Raw genomic sequence first — 24,007 nt, 5'->3', positions numbered from 1 at the left:
TATATTTTTTATTTTACTAAATTTCATTATAACTCATCTAAAATACCATATTGAATTGTAAAACAGATTTTTCTCTATTGTACTCTATTTTGTTTTTATTTCAGTAAAACTGCTTGGAAGTGAGTGACAGTAAATGAGAATAAGCAAATCTACTACTATTTACCTATTCACAGTATTTCCTCTGCAGAAAATTTTTAAATTTCAAGGGATTTGCATACAAAAAGAGTACTTATATTATTAGTATATGTATGAAAACAAAAATAAATATTTCGCCTGAATCTCTAGTAGAAGTAAAGGTTTTACGCTACTGAAAATATATTTTTTATTCAATTATAACCAAAACAAAACATTTAAAAAAAAATTAGATCACGTTTTAACCATAATTTCAAAATTAATGTGTACGTTAAGCTGTAATAATGGGTTCGAGGTGGTTCAGGCGGTCTTAACTACGTCACACACACTACTTGTGTATTCATTGTACCATGCCGCACAACCAAATCCTAAAATGGATTTTGACCCATCTGTGAAAATCCTATGTGGCTTATGAAATTTGGCAAGTTATTTCTCAAGTTGAATGGCGCTGTTATTATCAAAAGTAGGGAAATAAACTTTGGTTTGGAAATAAAGGATATTGAAATTAGATTGCAAGAAATTAGTTTCAGCTGGAATTTCTAAGTAGGAAGAAACATTAGGAAATGCTACAGCTAAATTTAGAGAATTTTTGTTATGCCACCATTTGTCACTAAGTTATGTCCGACAGAGATATGTCCGATATTTTTTGCAATTTGGGTATTACCTTGACATTTAAGGATAAACTTTTCAGCTAAAAAAAACGTGTAAGGAGGCTCCATACATTCGGCTAATAGATTTTCAGTAGGTGTAGATTTAAGTGCACCTAAAAGCAAAGGCAGAGCTTTCTACTGGATTCGGTCTAATTTTTGAAGTCTAGTATTTAAGACAGCGCTGGAGGAAAGCACAGAAGGCATAAAGATAAATGGAGAAATAATTAATAACATAAGGTATGCTGATGACACTGTGATTCTAGCAAGTAGCATGGAGGAACTAAGTTGCCTAATGAGTAAGATACAAAAAACAAGTGCACAATACGGACTCAGACTAAATATCACAAAAACCAAATGGATGTTAGTAAGCAAAACCCAACAACCACCACAGCAACTGATATTAGACAATGAAAGAATTGAACACGTGGATTCGTACATCTACTTGGGAACAACAGTTAACTCAAATTGGGATCAAGCAAAGGAAATACGTATAAGAGTAGAAAAGGCAAGAGCATCGTTCACTAGCATGAAGTAAATTTTCACCTCTAAAAGCCTCACCCTACCTCTCAAAATTCGACTTCTCAAATGTTATGTATTCCCGGTTTTGTTATATGGAATGGAGGCGTGGACAATGACCGCAACAATGATGAAAAAAGTGGAGGCCTTCGAAATGTGGGCTTACCGACGTATATTACGTATATCCTGGACTGAGCACGTGACCAACGAAGAGGTACTACGCCGGATAGGTAAAGAGAGAGAGAGGTAGGAATAAGTATAAAGAAAAGAAAATTGGAATACTTGGGTCACGTTATGAGACATAATAAATATAGAGTACTACAACTGATCATTCAAGGGAAAATAGACAGAAGAAGGGGTCCAGGGAGGAGAAGACACTCGTGGGTCCAAAACTTGCGGCAATGGTTCGGATTGTCATCTGCTGAACTATTCAGATCTGCCGTAAACAAAGTCAGAATAGCCATGTTGATTGCCAACGTTCGGAACGGACAAGGCACATGAAGAAGAAGAAGTATTTGTAGCAGACCCATATTAAAAAACAAGTTTTAATTATTTTTTTCTGCTGGCAAAATTGATTAAAAATTCAACTCGCTCATTGGTGTTTTGATGAAGTAAGTGTTTACTGATTGTGTAATGCCAATACCCCGTAAGTGTGTTGGGCAATAATAACTGAAAAGCTCAATTGTTTTTTTTTAGTTTTAGATTATATCTTTTCATATCTACATCTAGATGTCTTTTTCACCATACACTATTGTGTTTTTTATCTATTTTATTCCGTTACCTAGCCATTTCGTTTCTTGTAATGTGGCTACCTTTATTTTATATTTTGTAAGTTCATTGAAATTAACTTCAGATATAATTATATCAGTTGTTTGTACAACTTCTACTACGCTCTCTTTTATTTCTCTATCGCGAATATACAAACCCAATTTCGAATCTTAATTTTTTCTACATACTACAGTTTGTATGATTCATCCTGTTGTGTCGTTTATTTTCCATACATACTACTATAAATATATATATATATATATATATATATATATATATATATATATATATATATATATATATATATATATATATATATATATATATATATATATATATATATATATATATATATATATATTATTGATACAGTTGTTTCATCCTTTGTCCGTTCCACTTCATCTCTTGGATGTAACCAATTAATATAATTGGCACTTTTTTTGAGTGCATCGACTAACTCCATAATCTTACCAATAAAACTTTCAAGATTTCAAGACACCATCATGATTTTTCTCTAAATAGAACAGTTTCTGTAGCTCTAATCTGTAATATTGTTCCTTCACCCATAATTAAGAACGGAGTCTCTTTTTTACTTCCAACACATTTTACCTCAGGAGATGCCATAAGTATAATTTTTGTGATGTTGGAGAAGGTTGGATTTTTTATTATTATGTACCGAAAAGATGTTCTCAGGATTTGATTCCTGAATTTCACTACCAGCATTAAGCCCAGCACTGATTTAGCCAATATATTTTTAAATAAATTCTAACACCCTGTATTTCGGAAACAAGAAACATTTTATTTTAATAATTTTTTGTTTTAGTTTTGAAGTAGAGAATCTATTTCATATCACATTTTTAATAGGAAACAATTTAATATTAAAACAATATAAAATTATAACTCTATTATTTTTGACATTATTAAATTATTTTAATATAATTAATTCTTTGTATTTTAATATGAATTTTATTAAATATTAAATTATTACAGAAAATTCAGACCAGGTGACTTTTAGATAAAAATAAAATTGCATAGGAAACGAGCGCGTCCGGTCCTGAATAAAAATTTACAACCATCATGAAACCTACAACACAACAGAAAGCCCGTGACTAAATAAACTTATTAGTGGGAGGGGACAGTTGTGAGTTAGTCAAGTCATTGTTAAAAATATTTTGTATTTTGTAATTTGTATTGAAGTTCTTAGTGTAAAGTGTTGTGAGGAGACATATTACATCTAACTTGACAGGGATTTAAAAAACCTGTCCTAATAGTGAAGAATTTTACCTGTTGATTGATTCCTATGTAAGTATGTAAAGAGTAGTGGGGAGTGGATGGTGCATGCGAAATCCACGCGGTGGCAAATTTGAGAGTCGAAGGTTGAGTGTTTAATCTACTTATTAATGATAAGTAATGAAATTATTCACTGTTTGTTACCAAATTCTAAGAATATATTTGATATCAAGCACGGTTTAATATGTTGTAAAGTTACGAGGTACTACAGGATGATAATTCACTTTTTGAGTGAATCAAAAAATCAGTTCAGTGTAGTAGTGGCAGGAAATAATTATATTATCTACAGGGTGTTTCAAAAAGGTATGTCATAAATTAAATCACGCATTCCGGGGACAAAAATAAATTGATTGAATCCAACTTACCTTAGTACAAAAGTGTACACAGAAAAAGTTACAGCCCTTTGAAGTTACAAAATAAAAATTGTTTTTTTGCATTATCTCCTAAACTACTTGACATTTTGTAATAAAAATGAACACGTTACTTTCTTGTTCTAAAAGTATTTTTCATAAAAAAGAAACAACAAAATCTAAGTGCACAGAAAAATTTTAAGAGAGGTGTGCAGCCCTAAATCCCCCCAAAATTTTGAGTACGTTCAAATCAAATGAATTTTGTGGCGTCATTAGTTTAACACATTATCTTTAAAACTTTTTTTGACTCTTTTCACTTTTTCGAAAAACTAGTTTTTTCCTAATTGGCCATAAAATTACAATTAGTTTCTACGGATACAATAATTACAAACAGTTCCATCAATAATAGTCAATAATTTTATGCAGTAAAATACCCCAATCGAAATACACCCGATAGACGATTATTTCTGACCATTAATCGTCGTTTACGGGAATACGGGAAACGGGTACATTCCAACCGCAACTGATGAAGACATTTTAGAAATCATTGAAAAGTCCCTGGAACAAGTACAAGCTTAATAGCTGCTCAACTAATAGTTCCTCATGTAAGGGTTTGGAGGCGTTTGAAGGATCAGCTGCTTAAACCACATCACTTAACAACGGTTCAATAGTTATTGGTTGAAGATTATCCTAAAAGGATTGGATTTTGCGATTGGTTGTTAATGGAAAACACTCGAAATGTTAATTTTATTAGAAATATTTTGTTTACCGACGAGGCAACCTTCAGTAGAAATGGAATAACAAACTATCATAACGAGCATATTTTGGTCGACGAAAATCCTCACGCCAAAACAACGACTCATCACCAAAGGACTTTCAAAGTTAATGTTTGGCAGGAATTGTGGATAACAATCTAATAGGCCCAGTATTTCTTTCCAACAATTTAAATGGTGATAATTATTTGCAGTTCTTGGCAAACGATTTACCAGAGTATTTAGAAGAAGTGAATATTGCAATAATGCAAAATATGTGATTTCTACAAGATGGCGCTCCACCGCATTACAGTAATGAAGTCCGGGAATACCTTTGCAGGCAGTATCCTGGTCGGTGGATTGGAAGGGGTCGTGATGCACCTATTTCTTGGCCACCCAGAAGTCCAGGTCTTAACCCCATGGACTTTTGATTTTGGGGGTTTATGAAAGAGAAAGTGTATTCTGTAACAATAGAGGACGAACAATAATTGAGGGTTAGAATAATTGAAGCTGGAAATCAATTTCGTCAGAAAAACATGGTTTTCCTTATTAAAACGATACCGAATGTGTATTCAAGAAAATGGGGGTCATTTTGAACATTTATTGTAATATCATATTTATAGAGGTTATAGACATTTTTTGTACTTTTTAATTCATTTAAGCCATTTATTTAGTTGCACGTATTTTTTTAAAGGTTAATGAAAAGTTAAAAGTGAAACTGGAACAAACCATGAAGTGGAGATATCCAGGAGTGGCTAGTATACCTGTTGAATACAAAGCACGTGGTGTTCGTGTGTATTAAGGTATAAAAAATGCTTATTAAAAGCTTAAAATTTTTTATTTTAAAGAAGATCTTTTCGGAATTAAATCATTCCATCATCAGTTTAATAAAAAGTTGTTAAAAACATTGTATGGCCACATAAAAACATTGGAAGGACATCCGTATTAAAATATAATCCTCATGGTATTTATCAAGGTAAATGCAATAGACTGTGAACTTGTTGATTATTAAACAGTTAGCCCAAGACTCCAGAACAGATCAGAGGTAATGTAAGTCGATAAAACCTCACCAGCTACAGGGGGTCATGTAAGATGTCCCCATTTTCAGTTTTTAATAATCAACAAGTTAACAGTCTATTGCATTTACCTTGATCACACATTTTCACATTTTCTTTAATGTTGTAAAATGGGTAAAACAAAATGTATATAACCTAATATTTTATCATATGCGCCTATAACATAATCACATATATACAAGAATATTTAAAATGTCGTTAGTGTAACAAAATGCAACTGTTTGAGTAGCTAACCACACGAATACACCTCGTAGTGTTGTAGTAATCTTTTGACTTGTAGTGATTATTTGTATATGTTTTCTAAAATTATGCATATGTCACATTTGTTATTATTATACATAGATAATAAAGGAAATGAGATCGTAATCTCCAATAAGTGTTGCTGCGTGTTTTCTTATTAATTGACCACCCAGTAGGGAAAGCTCCAATAAAATATAAATTGTGGTAATATAAAAATAATTCATAAAGACTGCTAATGAAAACATTTACTTTAATAGCCAATCATGGGCCCATCTCTCACAGGTAAAATAGGGTTCATTATTTTTCAACTTCATACTTATCAACAGGTCAGTGCTATGCCTCTAATGGTTCAGAGCTTTCATCAATTAAATTGATACACGTGTCTAAATATTATATACAGTTCATTAAATTATTTTCGTGGATAGTATACTTGTATTAACTAATTTAAAGCTAAAATTCTAAAAAGAAAAAGACAAGATTTTGTTTACGATAAAATTCAAAACGAACGCTACAGGTTTGGTTCTGATACTAATTTGTTTAAGTTGTATTTTAAGAAATTCCGAAATAGAAATCAAAACGTCAAAATAAACGCATTTTTAATATTGTGTTTATTCACATTTTTCACTCATCCATTTATTTTTGGCTTGTCTAACAGCACTTCTTATCTCTTTATTTATTGTCTTGTATTCCACCATGTTCTTATCTTTCACCGTCCCTCCACTGTTCACCATAATTTAGTATATAATTATTTATCGATAGTTTTGTTCATTCTCCTGGTTCTGAAAAATACTTCTCTTTGTCATTTTCTATATCCGTTGTGATTTCTACATTAGTCATTTTTTGATCTATATGTTGATTAATTTCTTGTTTATTTTACGTTTGTGTAATTATTCTTAAATCATATTGATTTTTTTCGGTTCTTTTAATTGTTTTCAGTTCAGAAACCGAAGTTTGACCACCAGTGGATTGTGATCCGATTTTATATCTTCCCCGTGATATATCCTGCGTTAACTGAGAAATACTTGTCAGAAAAGAAGTTTAAGAATAAGGAGACCTGGTGGTGATCTAACGAAGTTCAAGAAAAAATAAGAGAGAAGAGAAGGTTATATAAACACTGGCAAGAAAATAGGTCCGATACAGATCTTAAAAACTATACGGTCGCCAAAAAGGGAGCAAAAGTGGCAGTAGCAAAAGCTAAAGCAGAAGTGTATAATAATCTATACGGTTAACTAACCAGGCTAACCAGGGAAGGACAAGCGAAGATTTATAAAATAGCCAAACATTGAGCAAAGAAAGCAAAAGATTTTAATCAGATTAGATGTATCCGAGATAAAAATAGTAAAATACTAATTCACGAAAAGGATGTCAAAAAGAGATGGAAAAAGTACTTTGACAGGTTATTAAATGAAGAATTTGACAGACAATCAGTTGAGTTAACGGAGACAGTAACAGCAATGGTGACCAAAATAACAAACGAAGAAGTGGCTAAAGCAATTTAAAAAATAAAGAAAAAATAAGCAGTTGGGCCAGATGATATTCCTGGGGAAGTGTGAAAAGCATTATGAGAGACAGAGACAAATTGATAAACAGGTCTATTTAATAGAATTATGGAAGTTGGACAAATGCCAGACGAATGGAGAAGCAGTGTATTAGTACCTGTCTACAGAAACAGGGGAGATGTACAACAATGTACAAACTTCAGGGCGATAAAGCTACTTTGTCACATCATGAAAATATGAGAGAGAGAGTAATTGATAGACAAACCAAAATATTCGATAAAATCAGTTTTGTTTTATGCAAGGTAGATCAACAACAGGCGCACAGATTCTGTGATAGGCATTTAATAAGAAAGGAGTCCCCGGTGAATATGTAAAGATTGTCAGAGACATGTATGAGGGAGTAACAACCAGTGTTAGGACAGGTGTGGGAGAGACTGATAAATTTCATGTGAAAAAAGTTGAAGGGACAATTCTAGAAAACAGCCATAAGATGTACAGCTATGATGTCCGTAACTGAATGTTGGTCAGTTAAAAACAAAGAAGAACAACAAATTCATGTGGCGGAAATGAGAATGCTTAGATGGATGAGTATAGTGACAAAAAGGATAAAATTAGGAATGAGTATATTTGGGGGAATCTAGGGGTGGCAACAATTGTTGCCAAGATGGGAGAGCATAGGTTACGATGGTTTGGCCATATTCAACATAGAGACGTTAATCACCGTATACTAAGAATTGCTGATTTTCGGGTTCCTGGAAGTAGTAGGAGAGGAAGACCAAAGAAGGTCTCGGAGGGGAGAGGCTTAGGCAGGAGGCAGGCAAGATAGAAACTTATAGAGAAATGTAATTAGGGAAGCCCACCCCGTATAGGGATAAAGGCAAAGAGAATGATGATGATGACCTTCACTCTATATATATTAGTCGCTGATTAAAATTCATGCCAACAAAGGTAAGTTTAACATAAACTCCAACTTCCATGATCACGATACAAGATGATGTAGAGATGCTATTAGGGCACAACGTTTTAGGTTAACAAAGAGTGTAAAATATTCGACTGATGTTGGTTTGTATAACTTTTTTACCAGATTAAATAAAAAGTCTTCACTTATTATCGTTTAAGCTTAAAATACAATCACACATTTTTAAAACATTATTTCTATTCAGAGTACTTAAGTACAACTTTTACACAATAGTACTAGTTTGGTCAGGGTATTTGCCTATTATGACAATATTTAATGTTTTTATATTTTTATCTAGTGTGTTTGTCGTTTCTTAAATTGTTAGTAATAAAGATCTGCTTGTAATATTTAAATCCGCAAAAATTTTACTTAAATTTTGTAATGTATGTATGTAATAATTGTCACTATTCCTTTGACTTATAAATTTTTATTATTTTTGTAGTAATTTAAGTACGATTAAATAAATTCCTTGTGCATTCTGGTCGAAATAAGTCCGACTTTTCCTTTATTACCATTCCATTTATTAAATCGCATCCTGGTGCATTCTTTTTGTTGATAAACCTAATCTCGTTTTTCTTTTTAATTATTGTTATGTGCATTTGCAACGGATTGCCTAGATAGTTTAGGCTGTGTTTATCATTATCATCATCAGGCGTTGAAATATAAAACCTATCCTAGATTATACGTTTAAATTTTCCAACCACAATATTTATAATGTACTTATTATGTATTCAGTGTTCAGGAAAAACATTATAATAGTAATTTAGTACCTGTTTAAATTGTGTAATTTATGATAAGTAATCAAGTATTTCTATTTTTAAGGTGATAAGGACTGACTGAATACAAAACCGGCAACCCACGATGTGAATATGTTGAGCTGTTTATATATGTTTTGATTCAAGCCAATCAATCAAAATATACGTGTAGAATCGAAAGAAATAAATAAAATGATAAACATTAGTTGATAAAAAATGACATTTTGTATACTATGGTATTAAAAAGACTTATTAGAATAAATTTTACTAAACTTGCTGTGTGCCTTATAGGAATTATACATGCGGTAAGTACTTGATTAAGTTAGTATTAAATTATTTTTGAAGTTATACTTCTATACGCACGGTCGGCGTTGGAAATTTGCATGAGAGTGAATCTGTGAAACCATTACATATGTAAGATAATGAGTAAGAGAGAGACAGAAGATATATTTTCTCTCTCTTCCTCTCTCGAGAATAAAAATGTTCCTTTTGTATATATATTTAATATTATAATAATTATATATATAATATTGTATGTATATATATATATATATATATATATATATATATATATATATATATATATATATATATATATATATATATATTATTATATATAATATAATATGTATTAATATTATAATTTATGTGTGATATGTTTTGTATTATTTAAAATTAAACGTTTATAATTATTTTAGGCTTTTGTATTTCAAAATAATCACTGTTTTACCGAGAACTGTCAATTTTAAAATCCGTTAGTGTCATGTCTAATTGGCAAATCCTTTACGTGTTTGGTTCATACGCTGGTGGTTGTGAGTTCGAATCCCAATTATGAATTTCCTTTTTTATTTTTGAAATATTTAAAAACCTCACGTTAATCTTATTAAATATATGTAGTATACGCAAAAAACATAAATTTTAAAATAAAATGAAAATTTACAACATAATCCTAGTTGTTGGTTTTTTATTTTTATCTTCGTAAAGTAAGTTATGTATATTGGGAGTTTTAAATACTTATGAATATTACATTTTAATTTATATTGTATTATTGTATTGAATTATGTTGCAGTGTATTTATTGTATTGTAATTTTTATATTAATAACAAAATAAACAATGAATTTTACTGCAGAGTATGTGTAATTTTTTTTGCATTCAACTCCTTTTATACATATATAAAAATATATATTTTCATTAAAATATTGATACAATCCTTCATTTACTATACTCCTATTACAGGTCAAATGTTTATATACAGCAAACGATGCATCATATACCTATATAACTAATTCTTTTTCTCTTTCTGCTCTCTCTTACCTATAGCATTACATATGTAATGATTGTGCAGATTGACTCCTATATAAATTTTTAACGGCGAACGCGTGTATAGAAGTATAACTTCTACCGGCAGTCCCACTGGACTGCCACCCCCGTTTTTTTATTTGTTCTGCTGATTTTCCAATAAGTTCAAAAACTTTTGGTTCAAAATCGAAACTGATTTTATTTGCGATTTATGGAACAGTGATGAATATGTATGTAATTCTAAAACCAGGGTAGCAGTAGTAATATAGTGATAAAATAAATATGACGCATGTTTTTAAAACGTTCTACCATCATCATTACCATGGTGCATTTTTTTTTAAAATAAACTCGTCGAAATATCGTCGATTTTACATCGACCCCTTTGTTTATTGTCAACATAGTTTGCAATTTCGAATGGATAGCCCACATAGTCGACGGCATGTACTGCTCAACATTATCTGAAGGTAAAGTTCTGGTAAATGTACGTTTTTAAGGTACGTTTTTACTGGGGCGTCTGTTGCGATCATCGTTGAGCGATCGTCGCTGAGCAATGATCGCTAAGCGATGATCGCAAGCAAAGTGTTTTTACTAAAGCGATGATTTGTTTAGTGAGTTGTCCGTAATCTAGCGAACAAGTGGTTTTGTTGCAGCGATGAGAATACAAAAAAGAAAACAATTATTGTTAAAATACCTGCTTGCAGAAAAAAAAGGACGAAGAAAAGTGTTCCAAGATTAGAAAAACATGTAGTATTTGAAAGAAGACAAGAAGAAGGATACTTCAAAATTTTGATGAAACCATTTATTAGGAGATGATGTTAAGTTTCCAGAGTTTCCAGAAAAAAAACTCTCAAAATCACATGCACAATCCACTACAGTCGCTCAACGTTTGCGACTGTGTCTGCTCCCGGACCAGTCGCTAACACTAATGTCTAGAGCCTGACCTACTACTCTGAGCCGCGTAATGTAAGTTGACTATTATGAATTTGAATCGGGGAAATTACTGACAGACTTACGCATGACGTCTTAGTCCTTAGTGATGTGACAAGTTAGTGTTTTCTTGTCTTGTTGTGGTCTTGTTTGTTACAGTTACAGACTACACTGATAAATTTTCGATTATTTCTATCGTTTACAGTTCTGTGTTTTCTTTTTTAACATTTATTTATTTGATTCATTCGTGCCTTATAATGTGAATTTTTTTGGCTTGCTCAAAAACGTTTTAGAGACTTTTTCTTTGTAATATCTATAAATGAATAATTTTCTCATTTCGAGCTACATTATACAGCAGTTATATAATGTTTATTTATTAAATGATCGATCGTTCCTCGAAAAGCTCTTGCTCGTCAATTAAACATTATTAAATTTATCAAACGGGTTAAATAGATAGACTGAACTAATTATATTATTATTAATTTATAAAAAAAATGTTCGCAACCAACAATACACATAAACCCCATTGAAACATTCAGAAATGTAAAGCAATGAACTGAGCAAGTCTGCACCGAGTAGTGGGTCAGGCTCTAGACATTAGTGTCGCCAACGATCGACGCGAGCGGCTCCAGCGACAGACGCTTAAGTCAAAACTGCGCCGTAACAGACCACACAAGCGGTACACCGCGATCATCGCTTAGCGACGATCGCTCAGCGATGATCGCAACAAACCCTCCAGTAAAAACGTACCTTAAGCAATTACAACTCGTTCATATTTACCTGTTACCTTTTGCCTCTTCCATCCATTTAATGAACTTGTCGTATTCTTTTTTATAAGCGTCTTCCGATTTTTGCGGTATTGACCGCGATTCTGCTTTACTAAGTAATCAACTCTTTTTAAGCAATATACAACCAGTAATAACAATTAATATTATGTGACAGATTTCAAATTAATTTTTGTTTCTCATTTTCATAACAACGAAAGGTATACTTATTCAATTTATTTCAATTTTTTGTAGTAATATTACACGATTTCAAAGTGTACCAATAAAAAATAACGTAAAGTATTCGTAGGTATCTGGTTTTTAAAAAACATGCTCTATTTCGAAGAATCGTGCGTATTTTAAGGCACGTTTACACGTATCCAGTAGCTGGTGCCAGTCTCACTGGCACGCCAGTTCCTACATGGCGAAGTCAGTCGTTTATTGTACTATTTCCAAGTACGCCAGCGACTGGAATGATGTGGTCACACGTGTCTACAACCGCTGGGGCGGGATTAAAGGGGACGCGGACGGGGACCACTGGCATGAAAAATAGACCAGCTCTCTATTCAAGACAGCTCTGGACTGGCGCAAAAAAGTGTTTACATGGTGCCACTACTATGCCTGCACTGTCATGCTAGTGCGACTGGCGCCAGTTACTGGATACCTGCCTTTAAAAACCTTAATAACCACTTTATTAATATATAGTTAGTATATCAATATTTTATTTGTAAAACGTTAAGTCGATAAAGAGAAGCCTTTCTTAAGCCTTGAAACCTTTGTTGAATAAGAAAAATGCTACCAGAGAGCATTGTGCATACAGCAGTATGGATTATTATCTACAAATAAACAAAAAAACAAAAATTTAGTAATCAGTCAATACTCTGTGGTTGTTAACTTATAGGTTAATGAAACAGAATAAATTTTTGGCACTTTAAAGATCTGGTTGTAGTATTAGTAACAAATAGGACTGTCACAGTGAGTTATAAAGTCGATAAAATTGTTGTTTGGCAAAATAAATTGGCCAAACTAAAATAAGTTTAGGGATTACTAAATTGTATGACTGTTATTGTTATATGGTGTAGAAGCCTGGTCACTAAAACTCGGATATTGAATGGCATTGAGACATGCGTGAAAGCAGATTACTAAAATTCCGTGGACAGAACATGTTACCTAATGAGAGACATAATGACAGACATAACAAGAAAGCGTTTAAAAGCAGTACAACAAAGAAAAGGAAATCCCAAAAAACCAGAGTTAAAACAGAAAAGGATTTGAATCGATATAAAATGATATCAAGTTTACCCTGTCAGTTTCTGAGAGATTATACAAACCACGATTAAAGGAAAAGTATAGAAAAATATCCATCATCAATGCCCTGACAGAAGAAAAAGATGAGGAAACAAAATTCAAACTCCATGAAGGCGAAAATTGTTATAGATATAAACGATTTCAACGCTAAGATTGTTTAAAAAGAAATGTACAAACCAGGTCATAGTAAGTATGAATAAATATGAATGGTAACGGTTTTAAACTCATTGCATTTGCTATTTAAAGATCAATAGAAGGTACAAAATTGAGACAAAAAGATATCCATAAAGTTACCTGGAGATCGCCGAATGGCTGAACCAAGAATCAGATAAATCATGTATTACTGAAGAGGAAGCATATAAAAAGACTGAAAAATATAAGAAGCTGTAGAGGAAGTAGCTGCTTTGAGGTCAACAGCTACCATTATCTGGTAAATGCCAAGCTATCATTTAAAATCCTAAAGCCGATAAAAACAATTAAAATTAAGTGCTGCTTCAGTGTATTTCTTTATTCTGGTCCAGTAGGAGTCTATATCCGTCTGGCCTTCTTCATTTACATTTTGATTCCTTAGCCTGTTGGTGATGTTCTCTGAATACCGTTCTGTAATTGTCGCATCTCTCAGCTTTTTTACATTCCATTTTTTTGTATCCATTTTATTTTCTTTACTGATGTTTGAAATTCGAGCCCTCAATGTTGAGATCACTAGGCAATGATCTGAGTCTATGTTTGTACCTCTATAACTTCTACAGTTTATTACGTCCGCTCCATGCCTTGAATCTATTAGGATCACGACAAATATAATTTATGTAAATAGTTATAAATCTCAAGCTTTCCCAACAAACGTAGGCATTAGATAAGGATAACACTAATTTGCTATGCAGACGATTGAGTATGTATGAGAGCGTACTTAGAGAGCGATAGCGAGCTGCGACAGTTAAGGAGAACGACATATTTTTGTTGTAGGTAGCAAACGAGTTTTAGGCGAGGGTAAATTTTATAACCTTTTTATTGTTTTCTAGTTTTGCAAAGTGGAAAAACAATACGATCGACTATTAAAAGACTCTTTAGAATTATGTTGTTAAATTATGCGCTTCCCCTCGTGCCGCAATTTTTCAAATTCGTGATAAATTAGTACCTTTCTACACTTCTTGCACAATATACTAGTGTTTCACACTTTAGTGTTAGCTTTAAGTTTATACTTAAATTTTTATACGTTATATTTTAGGTACTTCTATATTTTGGTATAAACACTACTGTGAGTGAATCACTTTATTATGAAAAAAACGATGACTTACAATTCAGGGAAAACATCGAAGGCCTTGTTTTATACGGACTACACATAATAATTATAGTTTTTCTATTCTATTCTATCTGTAAGGTAAGTAAGAGTTTAAAAGTATAATAAAAGTGTGATGAATGGGCATTTTTAATGTAAAAAACGGTTGTGACGTATAATTTATTTAGTAAATAAAGTTGTTTCTTTAATTGACAACATTATACAGTGGACTACCGGTCATCATAAACATTTTGCAGGGAGATGTCGGACCATCGAATTTGTCGGATTATAGAGTATTACCTAAGACACTCTATAGTCTGAAATTTTTTGGAAAAATCTTGTGGTAGAGTTAAGCGGTGCTTAGAAACTGTATAGTTTTCGTGATTTCTGTAGAGTTGTTGAGCATTTCCTTAAGAGTAGGTTTTAAGTCCAGTGCTTTATACAGGTTGGTGAATTGGTTAAAGTCGGATGTGTTTCACAATCAGGTAAACATGACCAGGTTAAGATGACCAATTAACGATTGGAGTTCATGAACTCAATTTGTTCTTTTGCCATAAGTTTTGCTAAGTATCCTTTACTGACTTTTTGAAAACGAGTTTGAGATCGTTAGTTAGTTGAATTGTGGTGACTCCGGTCCTATGGCTAGTAGCTTCTTTGGCAAAATGGTCTGCTGTTTCAATACCAGTAATTTCAGTTGTATGAGAAGGCAGCCATATGAGAGAGACTGGTACATCGTGAGCAGAGAGATTTTGGTATATGTGATGAATGTTTTGATCTAATGGATGGAAAGAATCTATTTGAATACGAATTATACTATAAAATTATGTAGGTATATAATATGTTTGTTGAATTTAGTAAGTTTAACATCACAATAGAGACTCTGGATTTTATTATAAAAATAAGATCATGAATGCTATCATCATCATCATCACTTGCTCGACAACCCTTTTTGGGTCTTGGCCTGTTCCAGGATTCTTCTCCATTCTGATCTGTTTCGTGCTTTTTTCTCCAGTTTTTTATTTTTAAGGTTGTTTATATCATTTTCTATTTGTTCTAAGTATCTCAGCTTCGGTCTTCCTCTTGTTCTTTTTCCTACTGGCATCTGTTTGAATATTTTGTTTGGTATTTCGCCTTCTTCCATTATTTCTACATGTCCTATCCAACGCAGCCGTCCTATTTTAATGAATGTTATAATATCCGGATCCTGGTATATTTTGTATAGTTCAGAGTTGTATCTTCTTCGCCATATTTCGTTTTCTTCTGTGTCCTTATATATGTGTCGCAAGATTTTTGTTTCGAAGGTGGCTAACAACGTTTCCTCTCTTTTAGTGAGTGTCTAGATTTCTGAGCCGTATGTGAGTACCGGTCTTATTAGGGTTTTATATATATGGCATTTTGTTTTTCTTGCGACGTTATCTGATCTTAGTCGCCGAATTAAGCCATGGTAACATTTATTTGCAATAAATATTCACCTCTTCACTTCCTCCGCAACGTTATTATCAGACGTGACTAGGGATCCCAAGTATATAGTTTTTTACCCCTTCAATGTTGTATTCTCCTATTTTTATATTTTGTGACTGCCTTATTTCTGCGTTTTTACTTACCTGCATATATTTTGTTTTGGTCTGATTGATTTTAAGACCACTATTTTGTGCAGCTCGTTCTATTTGGTTGTATACCTCTATCATTTCTCTTCTTGATCTTGCGATTATGTCAACATCATCTGCAAATGCTAGTATTTGCACGCTTTTATTAATGATTGTTCCTCGTGTATTGATTGTTGCGTCCCTCAGTATTTTCTCGAGTACGATGTTGAACAAGATGCATGATAGAGCGTCTCCCTGGCGTAGTCCTTTTTTCACATCTATTGTTTCCGTTAATTCATTTTGTATCCGGATTCTACTTTCTACTTTTAGAGATTCGTTTATCAGTTCTATTAGTTGTGTTGGTATATTAAATTCTTTCATTGCTTTTATTAAGAATTCTCGGTTTATATTGTCATATGCGCTTTCAAAGTCTATGAAGAGAAGATGTGTGTCGATGTTATATTCACTTGTTTTTTTCGAGGATCTGTCGCAGAACAAATATCTGGTCTATTGTTGACTTCTGTCTACAGAAGCCACTTTGGTATTTCCAACTATTTTTTCAGCGTGTGGTCTAAGTCTTTCATAAATGACGTTGGGCATTATTTTGTATGCTGCATTCAGCAGCGTGATTCCACGGTAGTTTCGACATTCTGACTGATTTCCTTTTTTATGTAATGGTACAATAATACCGCTATTCCACTCCGCTGGTAGCTGTTTATTCGACCATATATTTGTTATCAATTCATGTATTGTTTTTTGTAGTGTGTCTTCTCCTTCCTTCAGTAACTCCGATGCTATTTGATCCGATCCCGGTACTTTATTGTTCTTTAATTTGTCTACTGCTGCTCTAATCTCGGCTATTGTTGGTGGAGTCTTTTCTCTGTTATCTGCTTGGTCTAATGGTATGTCAGGGTTCGTCTCTCTCCGATCTCCTTCAAGCTTTTCCGTAAAATGTTCTGTCCATCTACTTAGTATCTCTTACTGTTCTGTCAATATATTACCTTCCTTATCTCTACACATCGTTGTTCTCGGTTTGAAGTCTTTTCTGCTTTTGTTCAGTCCCTGATAAAATTTTCTTGTCTCTGTTGATTTACTTAGTTCTTGTAGTTCTTTGTTCATATATTCTCTCTTTTTTCTTCGGTGAGTTTTCTTTTCTTCTTTACGTAGTTGTTTATATTCTTCCTCTGCTTGTCGGGTTTTGTGCCCCTGTTGCATCAGTAAATATGCTCTGTTTTTTTGTCTGTTATAATCATGAATGCTATAGAACTTACAAAAATAATAAATAAATTTATTTACGTTAGAAAATAAATATGTTTAAACAAATGTACATTATGTTCTAAAAAATGCAAGTGTTTCGCAGGATACTACTAATAATTTTAAGCTTTGTCTCTTAGGATAAAAAAATAGAAGATCGCCAAGTCAAGAGGCGAGTCTAGCTGTCAATCTATATTTGTTTCTTCTTTCTGTAACTTCAATTTAACTTTATCTAACGTAGGAACTGTCTGATCTTTATAAAGGGAATAGAGCGATCTTCTTATATCTTGTTGAGTACTGTCCAAATGATGAGACTGAAGATCACTACGTTTTTTTCGTCGTCAATGGTTCTTTGCTTGCAATATCCTTTATCGACGAAATTACCGTTTTTGTTTTTGTAAATAAACATGTTTCTTTCACAGCATCTTGTTTGATTAGGCCTCTATTTAAGATCTATTCTCTCTAAAGATCTATTAAATTCTTAATTTTAATTTCCTCAGCATTAGTCGTACGTGATTCAACCCTCAGCGTCAAGTAGAAATTTATAACTTGTTTATATATGAATAATGGCAATAATACCACTAATCCTTTAACAAGCTATACAGTTTGCTGGACTATAACAATATAATTAATTTTTTTCTTATTTTTCAGAATGCAGTTATATTTTTATTGCCATGGCTATTTATTACGTTTTTACCCTTCATATACATGACATTTATGGTTATAACAGGAATTAAGCATATTAGATGGTATTTAGTTGATGATCTCATATGGAATTTTATTTATGTTGGTGAGTAAAAATTGTATTTATTTTCCGCTTTTTTCATTTTGCCCTAATTATTTCTATTCTCATGTAGGTGCTATATCCTGTAAAGATAATAGTTAAACCATTTTCGTTAATTTTACTTTCGGATTTTAATTATTCCATTTGTTTGTTTATTGTTTAAAATAATTGTTTATCAATAATGATGTTATTGTTTCAGGTATATGTTGGCTGTTTTGGTGCATAATCTTTCTTATTTATAGAAATGGAGATTTTAGAAAGGCAGAGAAAGTTGAGAGAATATACGATATTTTTGCTAATGTTCGTTATAAACTAATAAAAGACGATCGTTGATTTAGTTCTTTATTATAATAAAACTTACAAAACAATGGTATTTGTATCACAGATATAAATAAATTTAAGCAGTTGGCTGTTACAGTAGGCTATACATTATATCTTTCGAAATTCGGCAAATATACTTCGTCCTTTGCGGCAGACATAAACAATGGGAAATATTTAAAACAAAGGTAGTTAAGATGTTAAAATCACAGCCCAGAATAAAACAATATGTCATGAACGACAATGTGTTGAAAACTTGTGAGCCTAATATAGAAACAAACTAAATTTGAAAGTCTAACTATTTTATTCTTCATCATATTCTTTTAATATGATACATTTATTACAACCAACTTGAGAATATGCTGGTGTCTGATCGGTCTATGGTGGAGCAGTACGGCAAGAGATAAGGGCTTGCGGCTCGGTGATACTCCTCCATAGATCCCTACCGGAAGGGAGTACCGCCTAAATACCTATATATATATATATATATATATATATATATATATATATATATATATATATATATATATATATATATATATATATATATATATATGTATGTATATATATTACAACCAACCTACAAACCTCCACGTTTATCTTCTCTTCATTCAAAGAAATTTTACGATCTTTTAGACTGTTTTTCTAAGGGTTGTGATGCTAAAGTGTTGTTTCCAGTTAGCATCTCTACTCAATCCGTATTCTCACCTCCACGAAGTGTGACCTAGGCTACATGGATAACCCACGGAAAACTGAACAATTCTGCCAGATATTGGGTAATTAACCTCCAATGAAAGTCACAGTCAGGGTTAACCAGAAAGGAAGAAATGGTTTTTTGAGATGGAGGTTCTGCTATAAATTGGCGATCCATGCATATATAAAACCAAATGCTTTAAAATTAGTATTATTCAATCGGAATAAAACGGATTATTAAAATAAACGACGAAAGCCACGGAGGAAGGATATGCTCGTAAGAACATGGAATGTATTAAATTCATACAGGACTGGAATCGCTACGAGAGCAATAAAACAACTAGAAGAACTAAGATATGACGTGATAGCCATTAAGGAAATAAGATAAACGGATTCTAGAACAGTGGGGCCTGGGCATGAAACCAAACATGAAAACCGATAAGGCTTGTCAAATATTGTGTTTATATGGGATTTTGGGCTCATATAAAGATTTGATATCTTTTGAATTTTTGATTTTTAATTCCTTTTTTGGTGTTTACGTTGTGGTTTGAATGGTAATTTAATGTAACACCTGATTCAATGAGGCATTTCAGGAAGAAGAAACCTACTAACAATGGGTTTAACAAAAAATGATTACCCATTGTCATTTATAAACAAGGAACTTCATTTTGTAGAAGAAAAAAAAAACAACAAAACACCACAAGCAATCCAAATTCACAAGAAGGGATTCAAAGATGAGAACAAAGCATATGTAAAGGGCTTACCAGAAAAATTAAAAAGAATAGGAAATAATTACATCACAACAACTTTATTTACCTAAGCTGGGTTAAGACCAGGTAAATCATGCTCCAGCCAAATTCTCAACCTCACAATACATAAAAGAGTTATACGAAAATAAAACAATAATAGGACTTGCACTAGTCGATCTAAGCACCACCTTCAAATTCAGTGAATCACAGAAGGATGTTGACAAAACTCTATATAAGCTCAAAGATTATCACTTAGTATAAATTGTTCAGTCCTTGCTACAAATATCGGTCTGGATCCAATCCTCTTTAATATATACAAACGACCAACCAACAACCGAATATACAGAACATTTCCTATATGCCGACGAGATGGCCATCACTGCGTAAGGAAGTAGAAGATAAACTAGAACAGCTCTCGATAGCATGCTGACGTGCTAGAAAAACAACTCACTTAAAGCTAACCCAGCCAAGAATCAAAGAAGCTCTTATCATATCCTGGTTGGCTGGTGTTACAGTAAAACCTCCCTTAACCGAAACCTTTTTAACCGAAACATCGTTTAACCGAAACGGCAGTTTCAATAATTTCGTCAATAAAAAGTAAACGTTTGTCGCAAAACGTAAACAATTCCGTTAATTTCACTCACCAATTGATGTCTATGTGTGTTGGGAAATCACAAAAACCAAGAGCTCTAAAGGATATTTCCGAAAAGGCATTTTAAGGTATAGATGCCAAAAAAGTTCATGGATGTCGACCACTTTATGAATGAATGAATTCGTCTCAAGTGTAAAATCCTTTTTAAAATCAAAAAACCTTCTCATCAAACCATTGTTGCTTGTTGACAATGCGCCCTCACCCTCAAAATCTACAAAATGGTGACAATTGTCAGATTTTTGCCACCGAATATCACAAAGCTTAATCCAGCCGTTAGACCAGGGAGTCATAGAGACATTATAGAGAAGCATTCTTAAGACATCTGTTATTACAGGAGACGAATTAATCCAAAAGTGTTCCCGAAATTCTCAAATCTTTAACAATAAAACATTTTTATTGGTGAGCTGAGTCGTGGGCCAAGATCAAATCTTCAACTTTGGAAAAATGCTGGAACAAACTTTTTGATAAGATTTTGATTGACGATCCTGAAGAAGAAAATGGTAAGAAAACGACAGAAGAAATTAAACCTTTCATTAAAAATTTGCCGGGACATGACGAAATTAACTAAGAAGAGATACGTGACTGGTTAGCAGCTGATGACTCAGAACGTGAATTCATCGACCAGGACATCATTGATATGGTTCTTTATCAAGACAACCTGAGCATATCAGATGACGAAGATGACCCAAGAGGCAACAGGCAGCACAAGACCGTCGACGAGATTTTCAATGCTTTAGAGGAAAGAATTTTATACAGTAGGCCTAATTAGTTAGGGACACGACTAGATTCTTAATTTTTGTTGTCATTACATAAAGTTTTGTCCTTTTCAGATTGCTTTACGTTTCGTCGAACAATCGAATGAGGCAAACTCATGACGTTCTGCAAATTAACGATGGAGGGAGAGAGAAACATCGTTGTCAAACGAAAACGCAAAAAAAATAGCAGATTTCTTTAAAAAAGCATGTTAAACTTGTTTATTTTCCTTAATTTTATTACTTTATTTTGGATTTACTTATTAGAAAACATTACGAAATCAACTCATAGTATTTTTTAATACCAATACTTTGATCAAGAATATTATAAAAAACAATGTTATTTTTAACCTAAATTCTTGTTATCCGAAACGGCCTCCCCCCCAATTATTTCGGTTCACGGAGGTTTTACTGTACTCTCGAGCATACCAATCTACATGGGTACAATAGCAAGCTAGACAGATCGGTGACAGATATACGACTGCGAAAACACGTCAAAAAATGGCAGTCAGAATTTATAATCAAAAGAATTCTAGGAATATATTATTCCATCCCCAATGTACACATGTAGATGACTGCTTAAAAAAAGGTAACATACATGTGTCTATAAAAATAAAAAATGGAGAAGTAAGGTGAAAAATACCTAAATAAGAAAGGTAATGAAGTTGAATATACTATTAGCCAAATAACTGATTGAAGATACTTCGGCTATATTGGTAGACAAGAGAATAGAGGGACCATGATAAGATGGACAGACACCCACGTCGTAAAGAGTGGCAGTTTACATAAAAAGCTGGTCTAAATTAGAAATTTCAAAAACTAGCATTTCGGGCCGATTCTTGTCCCTAAACGATGTAGTTATATGTGACACCAGCCCACCCCAAATAGCTTTACCAAACAAATTTTACAGCATCCGCTTCGTAACGTTTGGTTACGTTTATCTATGAGATTTTGCTAAACTTTTTTATACGATTTGCAATTTTTTTATTTTTATAATTCAACTGTTTTTTGTGAAAGGGAGTATAGTTATGGATATGACAGGGAAAGGTAAGTACTCAATATTTAACCATTTTTTAAAATCTAAACTTCTGGAACTGCAACCAAAATGAATCCAATTTCTGACTGATATAATTTTCAATATAAAGGAATGTTTTTAGTTACTCTATACTCATTGATACTGCATACGAGTTATTTCACAATACAGATTAGAGTATCTACTTTCACAAAATAAAATAAAAACGAAAATACTGTGAGTAGCACGACCTGATTTATGAACAATTATCTCAGAAAATATAAATATTAAACATGTCCTCGTACCAACAGTGGTGGTTGGAAAGGTTTGTGATAAAGTCACAGAAACAACATCCACACTGCGCTGCTATATTAGCAATAAAACGTAAAAGGAGTTCAATAATTTGGAAATAAAAAAGTGAAAATTCAGAAAAGTTTAAATTTTGATTATCAATGCTTCATGCTCGAATAAGATTTTTCGAATTTTTTCTACTTTTGTCCTATAAAGTTGAATTGTATTAAAAAAATGACAAAAAAAAATAAAATCTACTAAAGAAGAAACTCAAAAGGAATTTAAGAAAACAATTGGATTGCTGGTGGACATTTACCAAAAACTGGGTTTGTTAATACACACTAAATACATCCTGCAGACTTTTCAGTAAGATAATCGAAGCAGCGGTAATTACGGGAATTGATATTAAACTAATTAGAAGATTTAAAATAATATGAGAAGTATCTTCAGGACTCCACATAGTTGTAATGAAATTTGCCAGGTATACAATGGACACTGCAAAATTATACGTCCTGTATTAGTTGTATGCATAGCAAGCTATATCCCCAACAGTACAGAAATGTTATATGTTTTTTATATATTATAATATATATTATTATTTTTTCATTTTATTATTTTTATTATTCTCGTTTATTATTAGGAGTTTGTTATTAGTAATAACGTTATAATATAGAAAAAACAACCAAACTCGTTAAAAGAAATGTAAATATTTTTGGCCAGCTTTTGAAAGAAGAATGGACATGAATAAGAGGGGAAAGCATCAGAATGTGAATGACGGAATTATTGGGAACTAACAGAAAATTATTGTTACTAATGATTGTCTATGACATAATTTTTACACACATGGAAAAAATACATTTGTTGTTGAATAAAAATGTGTTTAAAGAAATAAATAGTTTTATGTAAACTTTAATTTTGCAGAATATTTTTAAAAATGAAATGATTGTTGGCAGTAGTAGGAACAAATTCTTACAACAAAGAAAAAGCTGAAAATTGCCACAGTTTTTTTGTAATCATTTCATATAAAAAGATTCTACTATATATTTTTGTAATTATTTGAGTTGGAAATAATCGTTCTTTTGTGTCTTTATTCCCAAATAAAAATCGTTGTTTGTTTTACAAAATACGGTCTTCTACATGACTCTTTAAACAAATTATTAACCAAGCAGTATGACATTGGCTCAAAACGAGATTTCGTTTTTCAGTTTCACATATCCTTGCAGTTTAAGCATACTTCTTACAAACGCATTATGTTTTATGTTATATTGGAGTACAGCCAACCACATCAGCCATATTAAACCTAAAAAATATAAATTATTAATTACAAACTGTATTAATTATCAAATAATATACAG

General features: G+C 32.3%; 2 protein-coding genes across 6 annotated transcripts in view; one reads left to right on the top strand and one right to left on the bottom strand.

Moving 5' to 3' along the window:
* The first annotated feature begins 3,171 nt into the window (after nucleotides 1–3,171).
* On the top strand, nucleotides 3,172–22,832 carry LOC140437664 (uncharacterized). Of its 3 annotated transcripts, XM_072527310.1 has the most exons (6): nucleotides 3,484–3,659; nucleotides 5,153–5,261; nucleotides 9,054–9,291; nucleotides 14,511–14,663; nucleotides 18,053–18,191; nucleotides 18,385–22,832. In XM_072527310.1, exons 3-6 carry the CDS (start codon nucleotides 9,220–9,222, stop codon nucleotides 18,516–18,518), a joined length of 498 nt encoding a protein of 165 aa, XP_072383411.1. In that variant the 5' UTR covers nucleotides 3,484–3,659; nucleotides 5,153–5,261; nucleotides 9,054–9,219; the 3' UTR covers nucleotides 18,519–22,832. The 3 variants fall into 3 exon arrangements, with proteins under 3 accessions (XP_072383409.1, XP_072383411.1, XP_072383410.1); XM_072527308.1 differs by lacking the exons at nucleotides 3,484–3,659; nucleotides 5,153–5,261 and adding an exon at nucleotides 3,172–3,368; XM_072527309.1 differs by lacking the exon at nucleotides 5,153–5,261.
* The window catches only part of LOC140437665 (uncharacterized), a 25,697-nt gene continuing 20,204 nt past the window's right edge, over nucleotides 18,515–24,007 (bottom strand). For all 3 annotated transcript variants that reach the window (XR_011950401.1, XR_011950400.1, XM_072527311.1), the window contains exon 4: nucleotides 18,515–23,952. Coding sequence is in view for 1 of the 3 variants with exons in the window: in XM_072527311.1 (XP_072383412.1) it covers nucleotides 23,834–23,952 (119 nt within the window). In the remaining 2 variants the exon portion in view is untranslated. The remainder of the gene's footprint in view (nucleotides 23,953–24,007) is intronic.

Source organism: Diabrotica undecimpunctata, chromosome 3 (genome assembly GCF_040954645.1).
Source record: "Diabrotica undecimpunctata isolate CICGRU chromosome 3, icDiaUnde3, whole genome shotgun sequence".
Taxonomy (NCBI): Eukaryota; Metazoa; Arthropoda; class Insecta; order Coleoptera; family Chrysomelidae; genus Diabrotica; species Diabrotica undecimpunctata.
This window is presented reverse-complemented; position numbering and strand designations above follow the sequence as displayed.

Coding starts and splice junctions, on each gene's coding strand:
- LOC140437664 (XM_072527308.1), top strand. CDS start 9,220: ATGGTATTAAAAAGACTTATTAGAATAAATTTTACTAAACTTGCTGTG. Junction 9,292..14,510: donor TTATAGGAATTATACATGCG/GTAAGTACTTGA, acceptor GTTATATTTTAG/GTACTTCTATATTTTGGTAT. Junction 18,192..18,384: donor ATGGAATTTTATTTATGTTG/GTGAGTAAAAAT, acceptor TTATTGTTTCAG/GTATATGTTGGCTGTTTTGG.